This window comes from Emydura macquarii, unplaced genomic scaffold (assembly GCF_026122565.2).
Source record: "Emydura macquarii macquarii isolate MOO-44397 ecotype Brisbane River unplaced genomic scaffold, CSIRO-AGI_Emac_v2 contig_3062, whole genome shotgun sequence".
Lineage (NCBI taxonomy): Eukaryota > Metazoa > Chordata > Testudines > Chelidae > Emydura > Emydura macquarii.
Window position 1 is genome coordinate 2,762,947 of NW_027133199.1, and position 20,997 is coordinate 2,783,943.

General features: G+C 40.2%; 1 protein-coding gene across 2 annotated transcripts in view; it reads right to left on the bottom strand.

The window, feature by feature from the left end:
* Window positions 1–3,376: 3,376 nt before the first annotated feature.
* NCAPG (non-SMC condensin I complex subunit G) overlaps window positions 3,377–20,997 on the bottom strand; it is a 44,714-nt gene continuing 27,093 nt past the window's right edge. For both annotated transcript variants that reach the window (XM_067530313.1, XM_067530312.1), the window contains 6 exons: window positions 19,178–19,352; window positions 18,625–18,786; window positions 16,122–16,266; window positions 13,673–13,765; window positions 4,602–4,680; window positions 3,377–3,718 (listed from right to left, as the gene is read on the bottom strand). In XM_067530313.1, the coding sequence (XP_067386414.1) occupies window positions 3,598–3,718; window positions 4,602–4,680; window positions 13,673–13,765; window positions 16,122–16,266; window positions 18,625–18,786; window positions 19,178–19,352 (775 nt within the window). In that variant the 3' untranslated portion in view covers window positions 3,377–3,597. The remainder of the gene's footprint in view (window positions 3,719–4,601; window positions 4,681–13,672; window positions 13,766–16,121; window positions 16,267–18,624; window positions 18,787–19,177; window positions 19,353–20,997) is intronic.

The following is a 20,997-nucleotide window of genomic DNA, read 5'->3' on the forward strand; positions in this document are numbered from 1 at the left end:
GTCAGTGTTTTAAAAACTGTAGAGTCTAAAAGAAAGGCCACCCTTGCAGGAGAAATCTCTTGAAAAATTGTCATTCAGCAAACCTGTAATCTGCACTTTTTTAATGTTTCTAAGTGGTCTATTTTTGTTTTGTTTCTATGAATTTGCCTGTCACCAATTAAAATGGATGTAAACACATTTCAAGTTAATTGCTTTATTGAATTTTAGAAAGTAATTTCACACTTCAACAGTATACCTCTTAAGCAGATGTAAATGTTTGCATTTTCACTACCTCGTAGACATCTTTATCAAGCCTAAAACAGAGTCAGCTATAGTTATTTGACATGTCTAATAAAAAGTGTATTGTAGTAGTGTGCTGTTACTTTAGTTACTTAGAAGAAACCTATACTGCACATTTCCTCTCTCTATACATTTATTTTATGGACAGAGCAAAGTTCCTTCACTTTGTCCATCCTTGATAAAATGGAGCCAAGAGAGTCAATAGCCTGGAAGGTGTGCCCTTTAAATGACAGTGATATATTTATAAATTTTATACAACAAAGTTTCCTGGATGTCACTTAAAATATATAAATTAGATTTTAAAAAAATGAGGATGAAGTCCTCCCAGGACTTACTTGTAGTTACAATTCAGTACTTGCAAATTTAGCTAATATATGTATCTAGCAGTGTACAGCCTTATAAAAGTTCACAGGGAGCTACTCAAGTCACTGAGATGTCAAACAGTGGAGAATAAGATTGGGAAATCTCTTCCCTCTTCTCCATCCACCGAGAATACAGAGCAGTCACAACATAAGCTCCCTAGCCAGAGACTTGCATATCTCAACCAGTAATGACTTAGGATTACTGGTCCCAGTATTTAAAAAAAAAAAAAAGCATTAACTTCCCAGCACTTTGGGTACTGACACTAACCTTAAGGAAGGACATTCTGACAAAACATCAGCGGCCTACTTGACCAGGCAAAAGAGCACACAAAAGTCAGACATTGTGCAAACTTTGGTCATCCTAGTGAGAAGCAGAGGGATGACTAACAAGGCAGCAGATTGTTCCTGTTTTTCAATACTTGTCCTGCTGTGTCAATCTCTTTACAGTCTATAGGAAAAATAGTTGGATTTTTTTTTGCAGGGCTTTTGTCTCTTTGCTTGATTAACTTTGACAATTATTGGAGGAAAGCTAAGTAGAAGGAATACATTTGAGCATTTAGTTTTGAAAGTAGCAAAGCCTATGGTCATTTTTTATTTAATGTGGATGCAAGTACTCTATATCCAGTTTTGTTGTTTCCTGCACTAGCAAGTGTCCCTCTTTGGTTTCATTACTCCAAGGGAGCATGGTCATGGAGTGTTAGGTGATCTCTCAAACAGCTAGCAAAAATCTGATGGATGGCTCTGACTACCACAAGGGAGACCTTAAAAACGGAGTCTGCTGGGACAGAAAGCAGACTCCTGGGTGATGTGCTCCCATTGATCTGTGTGGCTGTGCAGAAAAGGTTGTGACCTTTTGAACCAATTAGGGCTCCTCAGGTTGTGATTTCATTCCTAGATACCAGTTGCAGGAAATCAGGTATACAGGATTTTTTTTTTCCCTTTTCTTTAAAAAAAGTATCTACTTGATACAGCAATACTGTTTCAGCCATCAGCAGTGTAGTACATCAAGACACTTAAGATACTTGAAAGCAGATAAAAAAGCCACATACAGTATCTGCCCTATTTTTTCCTAAAATGGGTCTTTCAGAAATTCAGAACCTGACTGACAAACCTTGTTTCTTAATGGTAAGCACTTTTTTTTTTCAGGGGGGGGGGGCAGGATGGGGAGGAGGTTTCAAATTACAGCCCTATTTTGTCCTTTGCTAAAACAGTTTTAGAAATCACGCATGTACTTTACCAAGGTAAGTTCTATGTTGCATGGGAAAACCTGCCAGCATCCTCCAGAAAGAACAAAATAGTCCTTGCAAAAAAAAAAATATGGCAAAGTAGATGTTCACAAAATGATTCTGACAAACCTTCAGAGCACAGAATCTGAGGAAATCCACCCATTTATCAATTTCCATCCAAATCTCAGAGGGTCTCAAAATTTTATGGGGATGGCTAAAATGGTGCATCAAATAAAGGTTTACAAGCTTTTAAACAGTACCAGCAAGGATCACTAACCACAAGATCCTCAAGTAGAAAGATGTCTGCAACACCTAAAATCTGCAATGGCATCATTTCTACTTCGTTTGTATTCTGTAAGCAAGTTCCAAAATCCTATATTTAATGCCAAAAGAGGCAGAGAATGTCTATAACAAGCTGCTTCCCTATTTTCTCCCCCGTGCTTTTTCTGAGAAGCAAGGGAAGTATGATTTGAAATAGATAATTTATCTGATTTTTTTTTTTTTAAATGAATGGCCCATACCACCCAAAAAAACCTATTAAAATGGGATGTTGCTCAGAAAGTTATGTTTGAATATTTCTCTAATACATAGACATAAGTTCATACACACAACATACTAACGTATGAGTTATCCATGCAGCTTTGGAAGCACTTGTTTGGGCAGCAACAGGAAATGGCATGGCCTATTGGATAATATTTCCAGGCAAAAAGCTGCAGCTGTCCCATATGAATCTGCACAACCAGCAATGAGAATTGAGTTCATCAAAGAGAGAAAGTAAAGGTAACAAAATGTCCACTTTTCTACATAAAGTCCACCTGAAGAACCATAGCTAGAGAAAGGTTCGTAATCTTTTGAACAGATGGAAGTGCGGTTGTATGCAGCTCTGAAGAGGATACCATTAATTTGATTTCAAAGTATTTTATTTTTCATTACCTTTCTGTACTGATAATCCTTCCTTATTAGCTCTTATTCCTACCATGCTTTTCTGTGTTTTTGCAGCACCTAGCACAATGAGTTTCTGGTTCATTATCCAAGGTGCTAAAATAATAAAAATAAATTATTTTGATCCTTGTTTGAGTCAATATTGATTTATATAAGCATATAAAATATGGTCAAATTTTTTTCATCATTCCTAGAGTTAAAACTACATATTTACAATTTCAATATTGTGTATACTTCCCATAGACATGCAAGTTACTGCTCAGTTACAGACCATACTTCAGACCCTTTCTACACTTTAAACTGGACCATAACGCAACCAGGTCTCCCTGCATCACATTTGCACTACAGACAAGCCAATAATGAGAATAAGTACATTAAAATGTACTGCCTTCAAGAACACTAAAGCCATGCCACTCACTAGTAATTGTAAATTAACTTGAAATACAGCTAGCTAGCTTTAAATACAAAAGGTAATTCTCAATACTACTACTAAGACTTAAATCTTCAGATGAAAAGTGCTGTTGTGTTAAGGTATTTTATTAAGACTAAATAAAGCCACACATCAAGTTTTAGTAAGACTTTACACTTTTATTACACAAACAGAAAATATGCATGTAACTAGGGAGTGACTGTCAAAATTAAGACTAATTTAAAATATTGCGAAGTTCCCAGGAACTTCATGTTTTTATAACAAGAGTAAAAACAAACTGGACTGACAGCAAAACAAAGCTTATTTTTGGAAGTCTTGTGATGAGTTGGCTTTCCTGAAGGACACCTCTCTCTCATTTTCATTCATCTGCTTCTTTATTTAGAAGGTTTGAGAGATTCATTCGAGTTTTCTCAAGTGCTGCTGTTTTTGCTCGTCTTGAAGGTCTTGAACTTGCTACTGGTTCTGGAACTTCATCACCACTAAACAAAAGGTTTCAAAATGGCCACAAAAAAGTTGTAAGCAAATTTAATTTTAAATGCACTGCCTTGAAACCATTGAAAAATAAACCACATTCTTTACTGTAGACACTGCTCTGGATATAGGTTGTTAAGTTTATTTTTGAACAGCTACATCTATATCAATTAGAATCCATGACCACCACAAAGGGATAACCAAACGTTAGTAGTTAAAGTGTGTGGAAAGCAGTAAGATTAGCTAAACTTGTAGGGGCTATCAACATAACACAAATTGTTTAGGCAAATTAAAGGGTCTGATCATACTGAAGTCAATGGGTCATGTGCTTGACAACAAGCAGGTGTGTCCAGAGACAGAGTTAAAATACTAAAGGCACTGCATAATGAGGTGAAGTCCATGGTGTTCAATTATTTATTGCCAAATGTTGTTTACTAAAGTTTATCAATTTACAAATTAAAAAACTGAAGAAGAGCAACAAGGTAGTAGCAATTAGTGTAGCAAAGGTAACATTACAAACCTTTCCCTAAATAGTTTTAGATGAGAACAAAACTGGAAGATACATTGGAAAAGAATTAATGCAGGTTGGATTTATTACCTTTGAATCTTAGCTGTTAAAGAAATTCCTTTATTTCCTTGAAAGGAAAAATTACTTTTTCCTAACTAATACTTCTGAAGGAGCCTAGGAATCTGAACATTTATGGATAGCTTTTAATTACTTTTTTTTATTATTATTATCCTTGCTGAGAAGTATGGGATTAATTCTATATATAGAGAGAGCGAGAAAGAGAGAGAGTTAACATGTAGCTTATCTTCTGTGCTCAGAACATCTTATTTTACAAAGGAAGGTCATATGGATTAAAGGGTTTTAATTACATTTATTTGCTTTACCTTTCACTGTCAGACACTACTGTTTTACGATTTCGTCTTCTGTTCACAGACCTAGCTTCTGTAGTTACTTTTCTCTGTCCTAAAACACAAATGAACGTTACCCATCATCAGAATGACAACACTGTGCCTTTTGTTCAAACCACCTTCACAACTTAGACCTTAGACTTTTTATTTCTTCAATACTATTTTTCCTGAACAAATTTCCCTCACGACACCTGGGTAGTTCACTACACAATAAAATGGTCACTGAGTGTGCTATGTCTGACAGTCTAGGATATCAGACTTCAATCTAAAAATAGTCATTCCAGTTTTATTCACACAGTATAAGCCACTGTAAACTAAGTTAAGGAGATGGTTTAAACCAGTCGTTTTCAACCTGGGGGTCAACCAACTATGTTTAAGGTTTCCAAAAAGGTCTGCATCTCCATTTGAAGTTTTTTAGGGGTCTGCAAGTGAAAAAATTTGAAAACCATTGGTTTAAACTACCAAAAGCCAAAAATTCAGAGGAGACAAAGAAACTCTGTTCTTAACTCTTCCATGCTGTGCCCAGACTGTGGGAAATACAAAATAGGGCATTTATAAGTCTGTGTGCAAACATATATTGGATACACACAAACGTGTGCCACTGTCTACTCCAGACAAAACAAGACTTTGATGACAAATACTGGGGGAAAACCAGTCTAGGGATACTGATTTGCACAACTGAAAAGCCATGTGCTGAATCTCTCAAAATGACTGGAAATTTAAAACATTTTTCATTCTGCTCCTCCTTGCTTTTTTGTAAGTACTGCTCCCCAGCATTTGCAGTTTCTGGTCTGTGAGAAAGCCAGTAGAGACTCATGTGAGTGATATCACACCCAGTACTGAAAGAAGCAGGCCCATTTCTTATCTTCCAGTACTTAATATAGCGCTATAGTACTCTCTCTAGTGCCAGGCACATTTACAGCACATTACACAAGGTGCCACAATGATTTTATGCCAGTGGTTCTCAACTTATTTGCAATTGTGGGCCATATCCAATATTACCTGTATGGCCCTGAGGATGTCACATAGGCCACAGCTGTGTGTTGAGTAGCCACAAGCGGCCTGCAGGCCGCAGTTTGAGAACCACTGCTTTATACACAAAGTTTAGATGTCGCAAACAATGTGACAAGCGTGTAGGGAAGGAAGGACAAGGGTTACATTTTACCATCATTTTAGTGCCAACAACATACTCAGTGTTGTTCAAGCCACAAATTCTAGTCAGTCCCAACAAGTTTACAGTCTAAGCAGGAGCTTACAATAAAGGTTGATTGATTGCTTTAGTTTGTTGTACATCCTTCTTGATAGTGCTGTTTTGTAAAGAAAGAATATATAGAAATCATTTGAAGTTGCTATAGAATCTTAGAGCCAGAATTTAGATCCAGCTTATTACATAGAGCATGAGGCTCTGACTACAGACAACTAATAAACCATGGAGAAACATACACATCACCTTCTTAAAAATGCCCTATTTGTTTACATACAATATTTATTGGGCTCTACTAATTAGACTATAATAAAAAGAATTGAGAAGCTAGTTTCTCATTGGCAACTCAGAGCCAGAATAACTGAACAGTCCTTGCTATCTCCATGCCAAATATTTAGACTGGACAAGAGAAGCATGTTAATATCTTTGCAGGCAGTAGTGTGATGTAACCTAGGCCCAAGGAATGCGGTGGTTTTGGCAATTGTCTCTTGGTTCTCTGTGGAAGCTAGTTCTACTGTTTCCAAGGTTAGAGCTCAGCTTTTATGTCTTGCTTCGAATGACATACACTTTCTCCCTCCTTATTACTGCTCTAATGTGCCATTAAAATACATCTCCTTGCCTCATTCAACAGGTGAGAAGTATCTAAAACCAGTTAACATTTTCTTCCCCTCTACCCCGACTTTTTAAACACCTATTAATCATTCAACATTTTTAAAAGTTAGGTGTCCAATGAGAACTTACAATTCACCTTGCAGTAACAAACAATGCAAGGTGTATTTGATATTGATATATTAACACACACAGAATATCCAAGTACAAGCAGAAATTTCTTTTCATAAACCACAGCTCCAACTTTTAGAGCAACTGTTACAGATAACTTAATGCTACTTTATTCTGTGTAAACTAACCACATTAAAAAAAAAACCCACTTTTTTACTTTAAAGAACTGTACCTAGTTTGCTCAGCAAAGAATTCTGAAAACTCAGTGAGAAGCATCTCTCATCATGAATAAGCTGTAAATTGGTTTAAATTTAAAAGGTCTTCATTCAAATGGTGAGTTTCCTGCTGGCAGCTACCATATTATAAAAAAGTAATAGTATTCATGACACCAGCAGTAGTGTGTGGTAGTCCAAAATTAGACTATTTGAAAAGAAGTTACTCATCCTGTGCTGTAACAATGGCTCTTCAAAATGTGTCCTTCTGTGCGTGCTCCACTGTAGGTGTGTCTGTGTCCTTGCACCGTTGATGCAGTTCGAGACTCATTTGGAGAGTCTTTGAGCTGAAACCGCTGTGCCTTTACACCTATCCACAATGGAAAGGAAACTGTCTAAACAGAAGGCCAAGGTTATAAGGTCAACTATGAGGAGAATGGCTTCCCTATTATTCTGGTGAGGTTTGGGATAAAGGGTTGGAAGGAGAATAGGTTGGTTCACATGAAATGAGGAAGCCACTTAGGCGGTGAACTTCAGATATGGTCTGAGCATGACTTTGTCAGGGAAGAACACTGTGAATGGAGGATATGCCATCATAGCCGCGGTCTCCTCTATCATTGCCGAGGAGATGGATATCAGGAACGCTGTCTTAATGAAAAGGTGAGTTAAAGGCTATGGGTTCAAATGGCAGTCTAATCACGCCTTTTAACATTAGATTGAAATCCTGTTGTGGGGTAGGAGGTCTGGGTTGAGGAAAGAAGTTCTCTATGCCTTTGAGAATCCACTTCAGAATTGGGTGGAAAAAATTGAATACCCTTGTATCTGCTGGTGGCAGGTCGCTATTGCTGCTAACTATACTTTTAGCGAGCCAAAGTCCCGATTTCTTGAGAGTCAACAAATAGTCTAGGACTACAGGTAGAGTGGCTGTATCTGGGATGACTCCTTTGGACTAGAAATCTGGTCCACTTTCGTAGGTAGGTATGATGGGTAGCCATTTTTCTACTGTGTAACACTTTCTGTACCTCTTCAGAGCAAGATGTTTCTATGTGATGGAACCATGAAGGTGCCAGGCTTTGAGCCACAGTATCTGCAGATTGGGCCTCATTCTGCAAGAGGAGGTAAGGAATGGGTGGAAGAGTCATCACTGGGCACAATGCCAGTTGTGACAGGTAAGGGCCAGGTGGAAGCAACCAGTATGATGTTTGCTTTTTCTCTTTCTATCTTCAATAGGACTTTCAGTACTAGAGGGAATGGGGGAAAGGTGTAAAGAAGGTCCTTGTCCCATGAGAGGAGGAGCGTGTCCCCCATGGAGTGCTGACAGATCCTTGCTTTGCAGCAGTACCATGGACATTTCTTGTTCTGGTAAGTGGCGAACAGGTCTATTATTGGTGTCCTCCATGGCCGCAATATATGTCGTGGAGCATCACTGAATCTATCTCCCAATCATGGTCATGTGGGAACTTAGGGCTGAGACTGTCCACTGTTGTGTTGTGCACTCCTGGTAGGTAGACCACTGATATTATAACATTGTGTGAAATGCACCAGTTCCATAGCTTTAGATCTTCCCTACAAAGGGAGGGTGATCTGGTGCCTCCTTGTTGGTTTATTTAATACATGCAGGTGATATTATCTGTCATGACCTTTCTGTCTGAGCCTCGGATCAGTGGAAGGAATTGAACACACACATCCCTGACCACTCTGAGTTTGAGCAGGTTGATGTGAAGGCATGTCTCAGATGGAGACCATGTGGCCTGTGCTGTGAGATCGTTGAGATGAGCACCCAATGAGGGACATATCAAGGGTAAGGAGCAGAGGTGGGGTAGATTCCTGTGCAGACGTTTACTGGGTCTTTCCAGCAACTCAAGGATCGTTTGATCTTGTGGACATTGATAGCAATTTTGTCTATGCTGTCTCCGTAAACCAAACTGAACCATGATTGGAGGCATCTGATGCGAAGTCTGGCAAAAGCTATAACTGATGTGCCTGTGGCCATATGCCCCAGAAGCTAGACGCAGTGTCTAGCCAAAATCTGGGGGCTGGACTGCACTGTCTGTAGAAGCCTGGAGAAACTGAGGAATCTGTAATGTGGGAGGAGTGCCCTTGCTCGGACGGAGTTGAGATCAGCTCCTATGAATTCTAGCCTCTGTAGCGGTGTTAACATCAATTTCTGTGCATTGAGCTGTAGGCCGAGGTTCTTGAATAGATCCAGTGTGGTATGAGTGATTTGCTAGGCTTCAGTGAAGGAACACACCCTGAGGAGACAGTCATCCAGGTAAGGGTAAATCATGATGCCCTGGGGGGGAGGGGAGGGGAAGTGGGCCGCCACTACTGAGAAGACCTTGGAGAATACTCTGGGGGCCAATGAGAGGCCAAAAGGGAGTATTCTGTATTGGTAGTGTGTGACACACTGCACCCCATGTACATCCTTATGGTGTGATGGTGTATCATTCATGTTCACCCTAATAGTGTAACTGTGTATTGTTTACTGCAAAGTATGTCATGTAAGGGGTTGTGGAATGCTCATGATATACTGAACATTATTGTTATATAGTTCCAGAGGGGTAGCCGTGTTAGTCTGTATACAGCAATGTCGTCATTAGGTCTTAAGTACCGGACTCCACCTCCCCATTGTTCTCAATGCACTTGGATATCTATAAGATGCCTCTGTGTTACCTATTTTCTGTATTACTGCATCTGAAGAAGAGAGCTGAAGTATCTTGAAAGCTTATGTCTACAAATATTAAATATGTTAGTCTTTAAAGTGCCACAGAACTCTCGCTATTATTGTTATAGTAGTATGTTTGTTGCAATGTCACATGTATGGTTATGAAGCTCTGCTATGTAATATTCCCAAGCAGGGAGGTGGTTCACGCCTCACTAAGGCATGCATAAAACAAACCAGCTCTTCCAGGAACAATGGACTAGCTTAAGCATTGATAAAGGGATGCTCATTGATTCAAGTGGAGGAAGCCATGCCAGACATTGTCTGTCACCTGACCCCAGAGGGGGCAAAACAACATGCTAAAAGAAGAAATGTTTTGCAATCTGGTGTTCTCTCTTCCATCTACAAAAAATCATCAAGCAATTAAAGGACTGTCCACAGGGGGTAGGGCCTGGCTGAAGGAGGTCAGCCAGCCTGTGGTGAGCATTATCTGACTTTGTAAGGTTACTGAAACGGCTAGGCTTAGTTTAAAATGTGATTTGCTTTTATTTCTTCCTGAACAAATCTGACATATTCCTCTGATTTATAATCACTTAAAATCTTTCTGTACTTAATAAATTTGTTTGTTTTACCTAAAGCAGTGCACATGGCTTAGTGTGTGTGAGAGACTTCATGTAAAGTGACAGAACTGCTGCATATCAATTTCTTTGATAAACTGACAAACTAATCATGAGCTTCCATTGTTCAATGGACAGCACTGAAGATTGCAAGATGGAGGTTCCTAGGGTTGCATCTGGATCTGGGGATGTTTGCTGGGGTCATTCTATTGCATAATCCCATGAGTAGCTGGCTAGAAGCACTCGCTCACCAAGTTAAGCATCACTTGCTTGAAGGAGGCTGTGTGTGGGCTGACCCAGGAGTGGGGGTTCACACAGCAGAGCAAGTGCAAGACGGGCTCGAGGAGTGAGGGATTGGGGTAACACAGCTATACACCAAGTCCAGATTGCAGAAGGGAACAGACATAGTTGTCTTGGCCTACTGTAAATCTGAGGTATCGTAGGATTCGGTATGATCAAAATGTTGAAGTAAGCACTAAACTGGGTGACTGGGCAACAAAATGGCACATGAAATTCAATGCTGATAAATGCAAAGTAATGCACATTGGAAAACATAACCCCAACAATACATATAAAATGATGGGGTCTTAATTAGCTGTTACTACTCAAGAAAGAAATCTTGGAGTCATTGTGGATAATTCTCTGGAACAATGTTAGAAATTATTATGAAAAGGATAGATAAAACAGAAAATATCATATTGTCTCCTTATAAATCTGAGGTACGCCCACATCTTGAATACTGAATGCAGATCTGGTCGCCACATCTCAAAAAAGATATCAGAATTGGAAAAGGGCAACAAAAATGACTGGAAGTATGGGACATCTTCCATATAAGGAGAAATTAATAAGACTGGGACTTTCCATCTTGGAAAAGAGATGACTAAGGGGGATATGATAGAGGTCTATATAATCATGACTGGTGTAAAAAGTAAATAAGGAAGTGTTAAAACGAACAAAAGGAAGCATTTCTTTACACAATGCACAATCAACCTGTGGAACTCTTTCCCAGAGGATGTTGTGAAGGCCAAGATTATAACAGGTTCAAAAAAGAACTAGATAAGATCATGAAGATAGGTCCATCAGTAGTTATTAGCTAGGATGGGCAGGGATGCAAAACCATGCTCTAGCCTCTGTTTGCCAGATTCTGGGAATGGGTGATAGGGGATGGATTGCTTGATGATTACCTGTTCTGTTCAATCCCTCTAAAGCACCTGGCATTCACCACTATTGGTAGACAGGATACTGGGCTAGATGGATCATTGGTCTGACCCAGTATAGCCATTCTTATGCATCTTGAAGGCCGAGGGCCGAGAAAGTCTCCCTTTTCTAATGCTAGAATAATACTTGCTAATGTGACCATCTTGAATTTCTGAGCCTTGACAAATTTGTTGAGTGTTCAGAGTTCTAGTATGGGTCTCCAACCTCTTTTTTTTCTTGGGTATCAGGAAGTAATGAGAGTAAAAGCCTTTGCCTCTTAGCTGTATGGGCACTGGCTCTATGGCTCCTACACTAAGGAGATGATTTATCTCCTGTCATAACAGGCTCTCGTGAGAAGATTCCCTGAAGATGAGCAGGGAGGTGAAGTGGATGGAGTACCCATCTCCAAATCATCCCCATTTGTCAGAGGTTATTTGTTCCCAGGTGCTGGGGAATGGGTGATATGGCATCCATAGGGATGAGAGAGGTTTGCTAGAGTCCAATGGTAATGAGGATAGTGGTCTGCAGGCACTTCGACCAATCCGTCAAAACTGTCACTTTGAGATAGAAATCTTTGAAGAAGTAGGTTAAGAGCCCGCTGGTTTCCATTTGGAGAACCTGGACTTCTGTCTCTGGGGTTCATATAATCTTTGAGAGGAATATTGCGATGAACGGGGTCTAAATGACAGCTGAGGGCTATACTTTCTTTTCTGTCCAGTGTGTAAATTCCAAGCAATCAAAGAGTAGCCCTCAAATCTTTTAAAGCGTGGAGGGAAGCTTTTCAGCAAACAGTTTTGTCCCTTCAGAAGGAAGGTCCTCCACAGTTGTTTGAATCTCTTTGGGGAAACTGGATAATTGCATCCAAGAGGCTCATCTCATCACAACAACAGTAGAGATGAAGCATGATGCCATGTCAGCTGTGTTGAGTGCAGACTGGAGTGATGTCTTTGCCACCAGTTGGCTTTCATTAACAATGGACTTAAATTGTTCCTTGTGCAAATCTGCGAGCTTCTCAATAAAGGAATTAACTCTTGAGTCGTTTACATAATCATAGTTCGCCATTAAGGCTTGATAGTTCACTATACGGAACTGAAAAGTAGCTGATGAATATGTTTTTCTCCCAAAAAGACTTAGGCACTTCCAGTCCTGGTTGAAAGGGGTAGATATAAAAGGGTGCTGGCAGCCTCTTGAATTTACTGCGTCCACTATGATCCAACTGGGAGGCAAGTGGAAGAACAGAAATTCTGGCTTTTGCTGGCACATAATACCTTTTGTCAACCCGCTTACATTTTGCCAGGCCCGATGCCAGGATCTGCCATATGAGTTTGGCAGGATCCCTTATTAAATAGGGCTACTCTGGACGAGGCAGAAGAATGTAAAATGTCCACTAGTTTGTGGTGTCCTCGGTCACTTCCTGTAGTGGTATCTGCACTGCCTCTATCCCCCATTGGGCCAGCTCCTGAAAATAGTTTAAAGTCATCAGCCAACAATGGCTGAGGGGGCATCACTGTCTTGTCTAGTGAAGGCGATGAGAAATTAGTCTGCGGGGTAATTTCCTCCTTGACCTCAGCAACTTGTTCCTCTTTTTGCTGTTCAGGGGGTTCAGATGCCCTCAATGCGGTAGCTAAAGAAGTAGGTGTCCTTGGCTTTTAATAGACCATGCTAGAGGTACGGGAAGCACAGTGTCTGTGCCAAGGATCCTAGTAGGGACACGGAGATGGAAAAGGGTCCAGTGGTTGGTACCATGGCTGCCCATACGAGGGAGGATGGGGATCAGATGAACGGTATGAATGTAGTCCATACTGGAATTGGGCACCATACAGGGGATGAGAAGAGCAGTGGGAAACCATGTCTTCTTGCTCACTATCTGACTCAGTGGGCAAAAAACATGGTGCATAGCATGAAGTTGCCAGCGAGTCAGGTGCTCCAGGTGAACAGCAAAGATAAATCTGGTGCATCCCACACCGAAATGTCTGTTGCGTACCAAAAATCTGGTGCTGCTGAAGGCATCGGTACCAGTAGTGGTTGTTGGTATCAAGATATCTGCACCAAGAGAGACAGCGATGTGGACCTGATGGTGCGATCTGCCAGTGCCTGGCACACTGAAGACGGTACCAACGCCCTTGGTACCGGACTTACACAGCTACCAAACTTCTCCAAACGGGGACGCAGACACACCTACCATGGAGCACCCATAGGGACACTACTCAAAGAAGAATGACTATTAAAAGTCAAGGCTGTTGTGATAAGAACTGTTTCATAAACTCTGTCAGAAATAATGTTTTAGTTATTTTTAAAAAAATCTAAAAGGCTTTAAAGCAAATTATGCTACAACATAAAGACATTTGTCTTGCAGTACCTGTAGGGCTTACTTTAAATTTAAATAATATTTATAGCAGTTAATGTTAAACTACAAAAATTAAGTCAGCTGATACCTCTATTAGCTTTGCTTCTTGTAGATTTCAGCTTTGTAGTTGCATTATCTTTATCTTCATTAACAAGACTTTGATCAGCATCTTCATTCTTTTCTGTATAACACAACAGTGAATCAGACCAATCATAACCGATGTGATGTTTAGATACCCATACTGAAAATAAACTAAACATCTGCTGTAATTCTTAAAATCTTCAGTTATTTTTAATTTAGAAAAAATAGAAACAAACACTAGCAACCATTGCAAAGTGTTTTTTTTTTATAGCAGCACTCAAACTTTTCTAATTGTGTCACCCTGCCTCCCATTACTAGTAACAGAATCTGTCTGCACTTCTCCCCTCCATTATTGCACAGCCAAGGTTCCTCAGCAACAGAGCTTGGGCTGGAGCTGGAGCTGGAATTGGGGAGGAGCTGAGGCTAGAGGTGGAGCTAATCTGGGGGCAAAGTGGAACCACACCTGGGGGCAGGACTGAACCTGGAGGCAGAGCAGGACTGAGGGCTGAACAGTGTTGTAGGCGGAGCTGGTCTGGGAGCACTCTCCCCCTCTTACCCCACAATGGGAACTGGCCCTAGCCCCACCCCAAACATTCCTCCATGCCCCCCTGGGGGGGTCACACCCCACACTTGGAGAACCTCTGTTTTACAGGATGCAAGAGCTCTCTGCAAGAAAATATGTACTGAAGTGCACAATCTAAAGAGGAATTTCACATTGGATAAAACAAACTATTAGCCAGCAGCAGGCAAAGGCTGTTATCCCACCGCTTGGGGGGGGGGGGGGGGGGGGGGGGGGGGGGGGGGGGGGACGGACACGGGACTTGTAACCTAAACATAGGTGTCACTACCAGCTCCCCCTACAATGAATATGCAAAGCTGAAAAACACTGAAATTGTTATACATATTTTGTGAAACATCTCAGACCAAAATAAATTGATTAAATTCAATCAACCCCACTGACCTACAACTGCTGGAATTTAGTATTCTGAAATGATGGAATTCAGACCCTGAAGTAAGCCACCAATAAAGCAACAGAAAGGAAGAGCCAACTAAGTGTTCTTCAAGCCAGCTTAGGAAAGTTGCTTAACTATTAAGATAGGAAACTGTTCAAGACTGTTAGAAATAACCAAACAGGTTGTCCCGGGAGTGGACTGGGGAGACAGAACCCTTTATTGCCTGCTCATTCCACCTCGACGCCACGAGTGAGCAATGAGGGGGTTACTTTACAATTCTTTTATCCAAAACAGTATGTAACTGTAGACATTTTCAGCAACTCCCCATAGACCCTTATTTGGTTACATTGAGACCTATAAAATGAATATTAACAACTACATAATGAATATAATTATATCCGCCCCTGTTTGTTGTTTACAGGATTACCATACTGAGGTCACGCACATCACCTTAAAACCTATACATTTTACACTAACATTCTTTGAAGTAAAGCCATGCCAGGGGGAGAAGGAAGATAATGCTTTCTTTCCACCAAAAGATCTTGCACAGAAATGGCGATAGGCTTATTCCCTGCGCAGATGGCCAGGAAGGGAGGAGAAGAAGAGAGATAACAGACTAACTAAAATTCACAGCAACTAACAGAAACAAGGTTTGCCCTTGCCTTGACCCCGTTCCCTGTAATTTAGGCCTGACTACTTGTTCAGCTTTTAACTCTTTACTCTCCTACAAAGACCAGGTTCCTGGAAGGATTTCTAGACTTCCTGTCCCAGGGGGTACTAACAGATAGCTCTGTGGGTTATTGACAGCACAGGACCTGCAACTGGGCCAGCTGCTTCCTAAAGGGTGCAGAGGGTGGGTAGCTTCTTGCTGCACAATTACAAGCACGTCTGGCTCCAAATATATAAGCTAACACAGAGAGACATCACTGCTAACACATTAGTACATTAAAAATTAGTCTGCAAAAACAAAGGAAATCTCTTTTGAGAGAAACTGCAAACATGACAAGAACTCCAAAGTCCAACAAGCACAAAAAGGAAAGAAGAGCTTAAAAGCTAGTGAAAATTTTGAAACTCAGTAGATCTCCAGGCCAGCTAGTAGATACTACTATTCAAGAGATAAGTGACTATTCAAATCTGCTGAAGAAAGCCCACTTGATTAGTGTAATGTTTATTTGTGAATATATTGTAATGTATGAAATGTGTAGCACTATTTATACAAGAAGAATATGGAAAAGGAAGGGAAATAGAGAAACAGGGTAAAAAGCTAGGACAAAAAAAAACCAGTAGGTAGAATAGTCCAACATTGCAGTATGTTTTCAAAAGGGTAAGAATGTACAATTTACAACTGATATTTTTGTCACTCAAACTTTTCACAGTAAAGAGAAAACCTGTATGCTTCTATGTTAAAAATAAATAAATAAATAAATACACACACACACGCACACTCCCACCCCCTTCAGGGACTCATTTACCCTACTGTTAGCCATACTTTCATTAGATTACCTTCCTCATTTGGATTAACATGATCAGATGTTGTGGTGCCAGTTTCTTGTTCTTCTTCAGTGCGGTCTTTGTCTATATCACTTCCTTTTCTTAAATTTATCTTGACTTTCTCAATCGCTCTTTGACACAACTTATCTTTCACCTTCTATGGTAGAAATATTTCATATTAATATTGCTTAATTCTGCAACAGTTCAGTTTCTACATAGCTTCCAAAATAGGATTATCCATGAAATACTGTTATTTCTACATCTGAGAATCATCCACCCCTCAGTATGATACATTCAACTAATATGTGTTGTGTGGAGACAAAACACTCACTAGTTATGGATACTAACACCTACGGTGAATTATTTAGGAAACAATGGGGTGGATTGGTTTAAAAACCAAGGTAGCTGCATCAGCAATTTAGATCAAGAATAAAAAATCACCAGCATTAATCCTGTGTTTCATTTTAGAATTAGTGGCTGAAAGAAAAGGTTATTGATCAGTAACCCGAATTCTTCAAGATGAGCTCCTGCATATTCACTGTATTGGCAGGCATGTCTGGGGTGCAGTGAACTTTTGAAAGCAATGCCTGTTGGGGCACCTACCTGTGTGGCTCCATTTGTGGCTTTGAACATTTCAAAGGGACTGTATAAGGCCATGGACCATCTTAAATTTCGTTACAGCTGTGTGATCAGACAAGAGCTCCAGTCTAACTAATTTAGTAAAAACTACAATATACTAAACTATAATGTACAAGGTACTAAGCATATAAATAATTTGTGCTATTATGACCTAGTAAAGGTTCCAGGTCTGCAAGTGATCTCTGTTGGAAGGAACTGAGGCACTTGGGGCACCCCTAGCCCTTTTTATACCCTCACCTTTGGAACATTTAGGGTAAGAAGTGCAGCCATCACAATGAGCAGTGCTTCCAAAAGGTTCCATCAATCTGCTGGACTATGGTGTAAACAGGGGGCTAACTCGCCAACCAGTGTGTCCAATAAAGCTGCCAAAAGCAGTAGACTTGCAGTCCTTTTTAAAGGCTGGGTTTATTTTTCAAAATCCAAAAACAGTCCAACTCAAATCAAAACAAATAACCAGGTTATGCTGCCTGGCCCTTCCTAAAGCCTCTTCCTCATAAGGCTTCTGCCACAGCCCACATGGCAGATATATCCAGCCTGGTCTTCCTAACAAGCTAGTGCAAAGAGCGCTCCCCCCCCCCCCATCCAGGTGCTTTTCTCTGATCGTGGTCCTCTGGAAAAAAGATTTCTTGCTTGCTGGCCTTTTATCTGAGGATGAGGTGGCCTACTGGCTATCACCTGAGCCCTTGTCTCAAGCCCCTTACCTGGAAGGCAGCTAGTTAGTCCCAGGTGGGGCTAAGCCTACATCCGTTAAAGGGCCATCCCACCCTGTGACATACGGGTAATAGTGCAATACCACAATAGTCCAAAGGCCACTCAAAGGCAAATTAGTTCTGATCGCTTGGTATGAGAGCCTGAAATGCACTTTGCACGCACAGTAAGGGGATTTGCACATTAGGATAGATATTTCATTTTTATGCCATGGTAAACATAAAAAAATGTCATTTCTTACTACGTTTGTAAAATTACATTTAAACTGTATTTGTTAGAATTAAAACTACTTAGACCACTACAACTAGCTTTAAATCATTAGAAGGAAATCAGATAAAAGCCCAAGCTCTCCAGACTCTAGCACATGCAAAAGTTACTGCCTTCTACTCTCTCTCACACTCATACCCCAGCCACATCCTTAAAAGTCCACAGGCTCCACATTTACTTCAGGGCTGAGTTCAAAATTGCCACCTTTGTTAAATCAATTTATGAACTTATCGACTTGGTGTCCCTCTCAACTCTTGTGCATGTATATTGGATTCTTCTGTCCCTCCTCCCAATCTAATCATAGTTGATGTGAGTTCTCTTTGTTTTTCCTTTGGCAGCCTTCCAATACCTCTCCATCTCAGCTCAAACAACTCACTTTCCCCACTGAGTAAGAGACCGAATGGTAAGCATGCATGTAAGCTGTGCAAGGAGTGAACAAAGGTAAGCCCCGATCCTGCAGTCAGCTGCAAGTATTGAGATTAGGCTAACAGTAACAGCTATTCTATAATCTGAGCTGTAAAGAACTGTATTCAATTTTATTTACATGGGATAAAATAAGCTGCAGCATATCTATCATGAACCTTACTGTGATGACACATTCAAAACATGGTATGTTACTTCAACTTATTGCACTGATTGAAGTGGTTTAATGTATCTTAACAACATAGTTTATAGTGATTTTAGCGCATAGATTAACTCATTTTTAATTAGATTTCTTTAAAATATAAATATCCTAATTAAAAAAACAAAAATAATTCCATCCTGATTAGTATAAAGTTAACACTGATTTTTTGTTAAATAACTAAAAAACAAGCTATGGAATATTACTAGCATATTGAATTTTTAGCTATTAAAAATGTACCAAAAGCAATATTATACAATTTATTTATATATTACCTACCTCAAGAATCTCATCAAGTAGAACCAGAAGATCTTTTGTGAAATATTTACTGAGTTCTAATGAACCCAAGGCTTTTGCATAAATACGAACATCTGGTGCAGTTGGGTCTATCAAGATTTCATTGCAAATTTTCATGGCTAAGCTGTCATGTCCTGTCAAATCCTGGAAAAATATAAGAATATTCTGAAAGTTGGTTGAAAGTTATCTACATGAGAGGATAGTGAAATGTGCTGGACATAAAGATCCAATCAACTATGTTAAACGGCAAAAAGTTAGTTTCTCCAAAAGCAGCATTTTAAGCATGTGCCCTAATTTGTGTGTGCAGACAGCAAACAACAGCTACTGGTAAATTAAATTCGGTGGTGCTGCTTTAACCACATGAGAAAACAACAAGCTAGAGACAGGTTACTCGGGATGATCTCTCCCCTTCTATCTTATGCAGGAGCCTCAGAGGGAAAAATCTTCACAAAGTGTTAGCAGTGGCTCGGCTGTTGGGACACAATCTCTAGCCACAAACATGGAAGTAACACTCTTTCAGCCATAATCTACATACTTGGTAATCCTGGGAATTTTTGGCTTGAGGATTCAGTCTACTTGGTCTTGTCAGGTCCACTAACAGTTCAGAAACATTACTGACATCTACTTCAGCCAAAGGAGAAGATGCAGGAGCATTAAACAGTGTTCGCAGAGTTGGAAGAAAAGTTTCCTCAAAACATTCCTGATTAGTCCTGTTTTTTAAAGTCAAATGTTAGTAACACAATATGACAAATGTATCTCAATTTATGCAAAAATTACCTGTCTAGGGGGGGAAAAAATCCACAGTTCCACTGCAATGGAACTTAGCTCTGTTTGCAGTTTCTTGGACGCAGAACCAGACCTGTCAATCAATGCAGCCTGGGAGTGGCCACACCTAAGACCCACCTCGTTCAAGATCCCTCCAAAGCTGATTCATAGAGCTAACTCCTTTAAACTTTAGTTCACCAGTTATTAGCTAGAATAAGAAATTCATATAAGCACCTCCTAATGCAGAACCTCACTTTTCACACCAACAACCAGAAAACATGTATTGTGACCATCAAGAAATCTAAGGAGAATGCAACGTGTTAACTCTCCCTCAGAACTACAATCCTGGTATTGGGTAAGTTGGATCTGCACTTTCTGCCAGAAGAAAGAAAATTTGGGGGTAAATTAAGACCAATTTTTCTGTTCTTCACTAGGAAAGTCTGCAGATCCATTACAATGGGATGTCCAATAGTAATATGTCACCAAAGAGGGAAACAAAGGATACACACACACACACACACACACACACACACACACACACACACACACACACACACACACACACACACACACACACACACACACACACACACACACACACACACACACCCCCCTCACTCTCACAAATCCTTTCAGCTATTGGGTGAGTATAGTATGCAAAGTCCTCCCTCCAATGACAGGGACTAATGAGACCTACACATTACATTTATAAAATGTAGTAAAGGTGTGGAAACATAAAGCAGTCATTTCTCTTTATACATTCCATATGATCCTTCAGGAATCAATCAGCACATTCTACCTTTGAAAGCTTCTGGGAAGTACCAATTTAGCCATCGAATAACTGAAACCCTTCACAGCATTTGTTTATGATGGGTGTTCTAGACTAACAGAGATAGAGATTGAATACAGTACACAATTCAGACAATGTTGGCTTTTTAATCGCTCTCCTGACAACAGAAGTATGCCAGAAATGTGTATATTTTTTTGTTTATTTTATTTGCATGTGGGCCAATAAGGATGCACACAGCTCTGTTAACAGCGAGGCAGCCCAGGACCTGGCTCTCCAACTGAAAACCTTGGGATGTAGATTCCACTATTCTGGATCTATCCTTTGCCTGATTAAGCAGCTGCTATGTTTATTACCAATGTATGTATAATGCTTGAGAATACAGGAGGTTTTTTTTTCTTCTTCACCTCCCTCCCTCCCTATTTCTTATTCTCTTTGCCCTGGACTAGAGAAAATTAGATATTCATAGCAGGGTTGGGGACCTAGTATCTCCCTTCTTGTTGATAAAATCCATGGGGAAAGCATTATAAGACATCATTGGTACATCTTGGCTAATCAGGACTGGAGCTGTTAGGACAAAATGGATTGCTCTGTGCTTGATCCAATTAACACTGTATTGGAGAAATGTTGGGAAACTTGGACAACTGATCCTGAATGAGCTTCCCTGCTCTTGAAGTCAGTATCCATTTTCTCCCACAACCTTCTCCAATTCTGACATACCCTTGCTGTGGTGAGAGGGTGGGTCGATAGATGGGCTATTAGCTCTGACATTGCCAGGAACCTGGCCCTTGGTAAGACTGCTC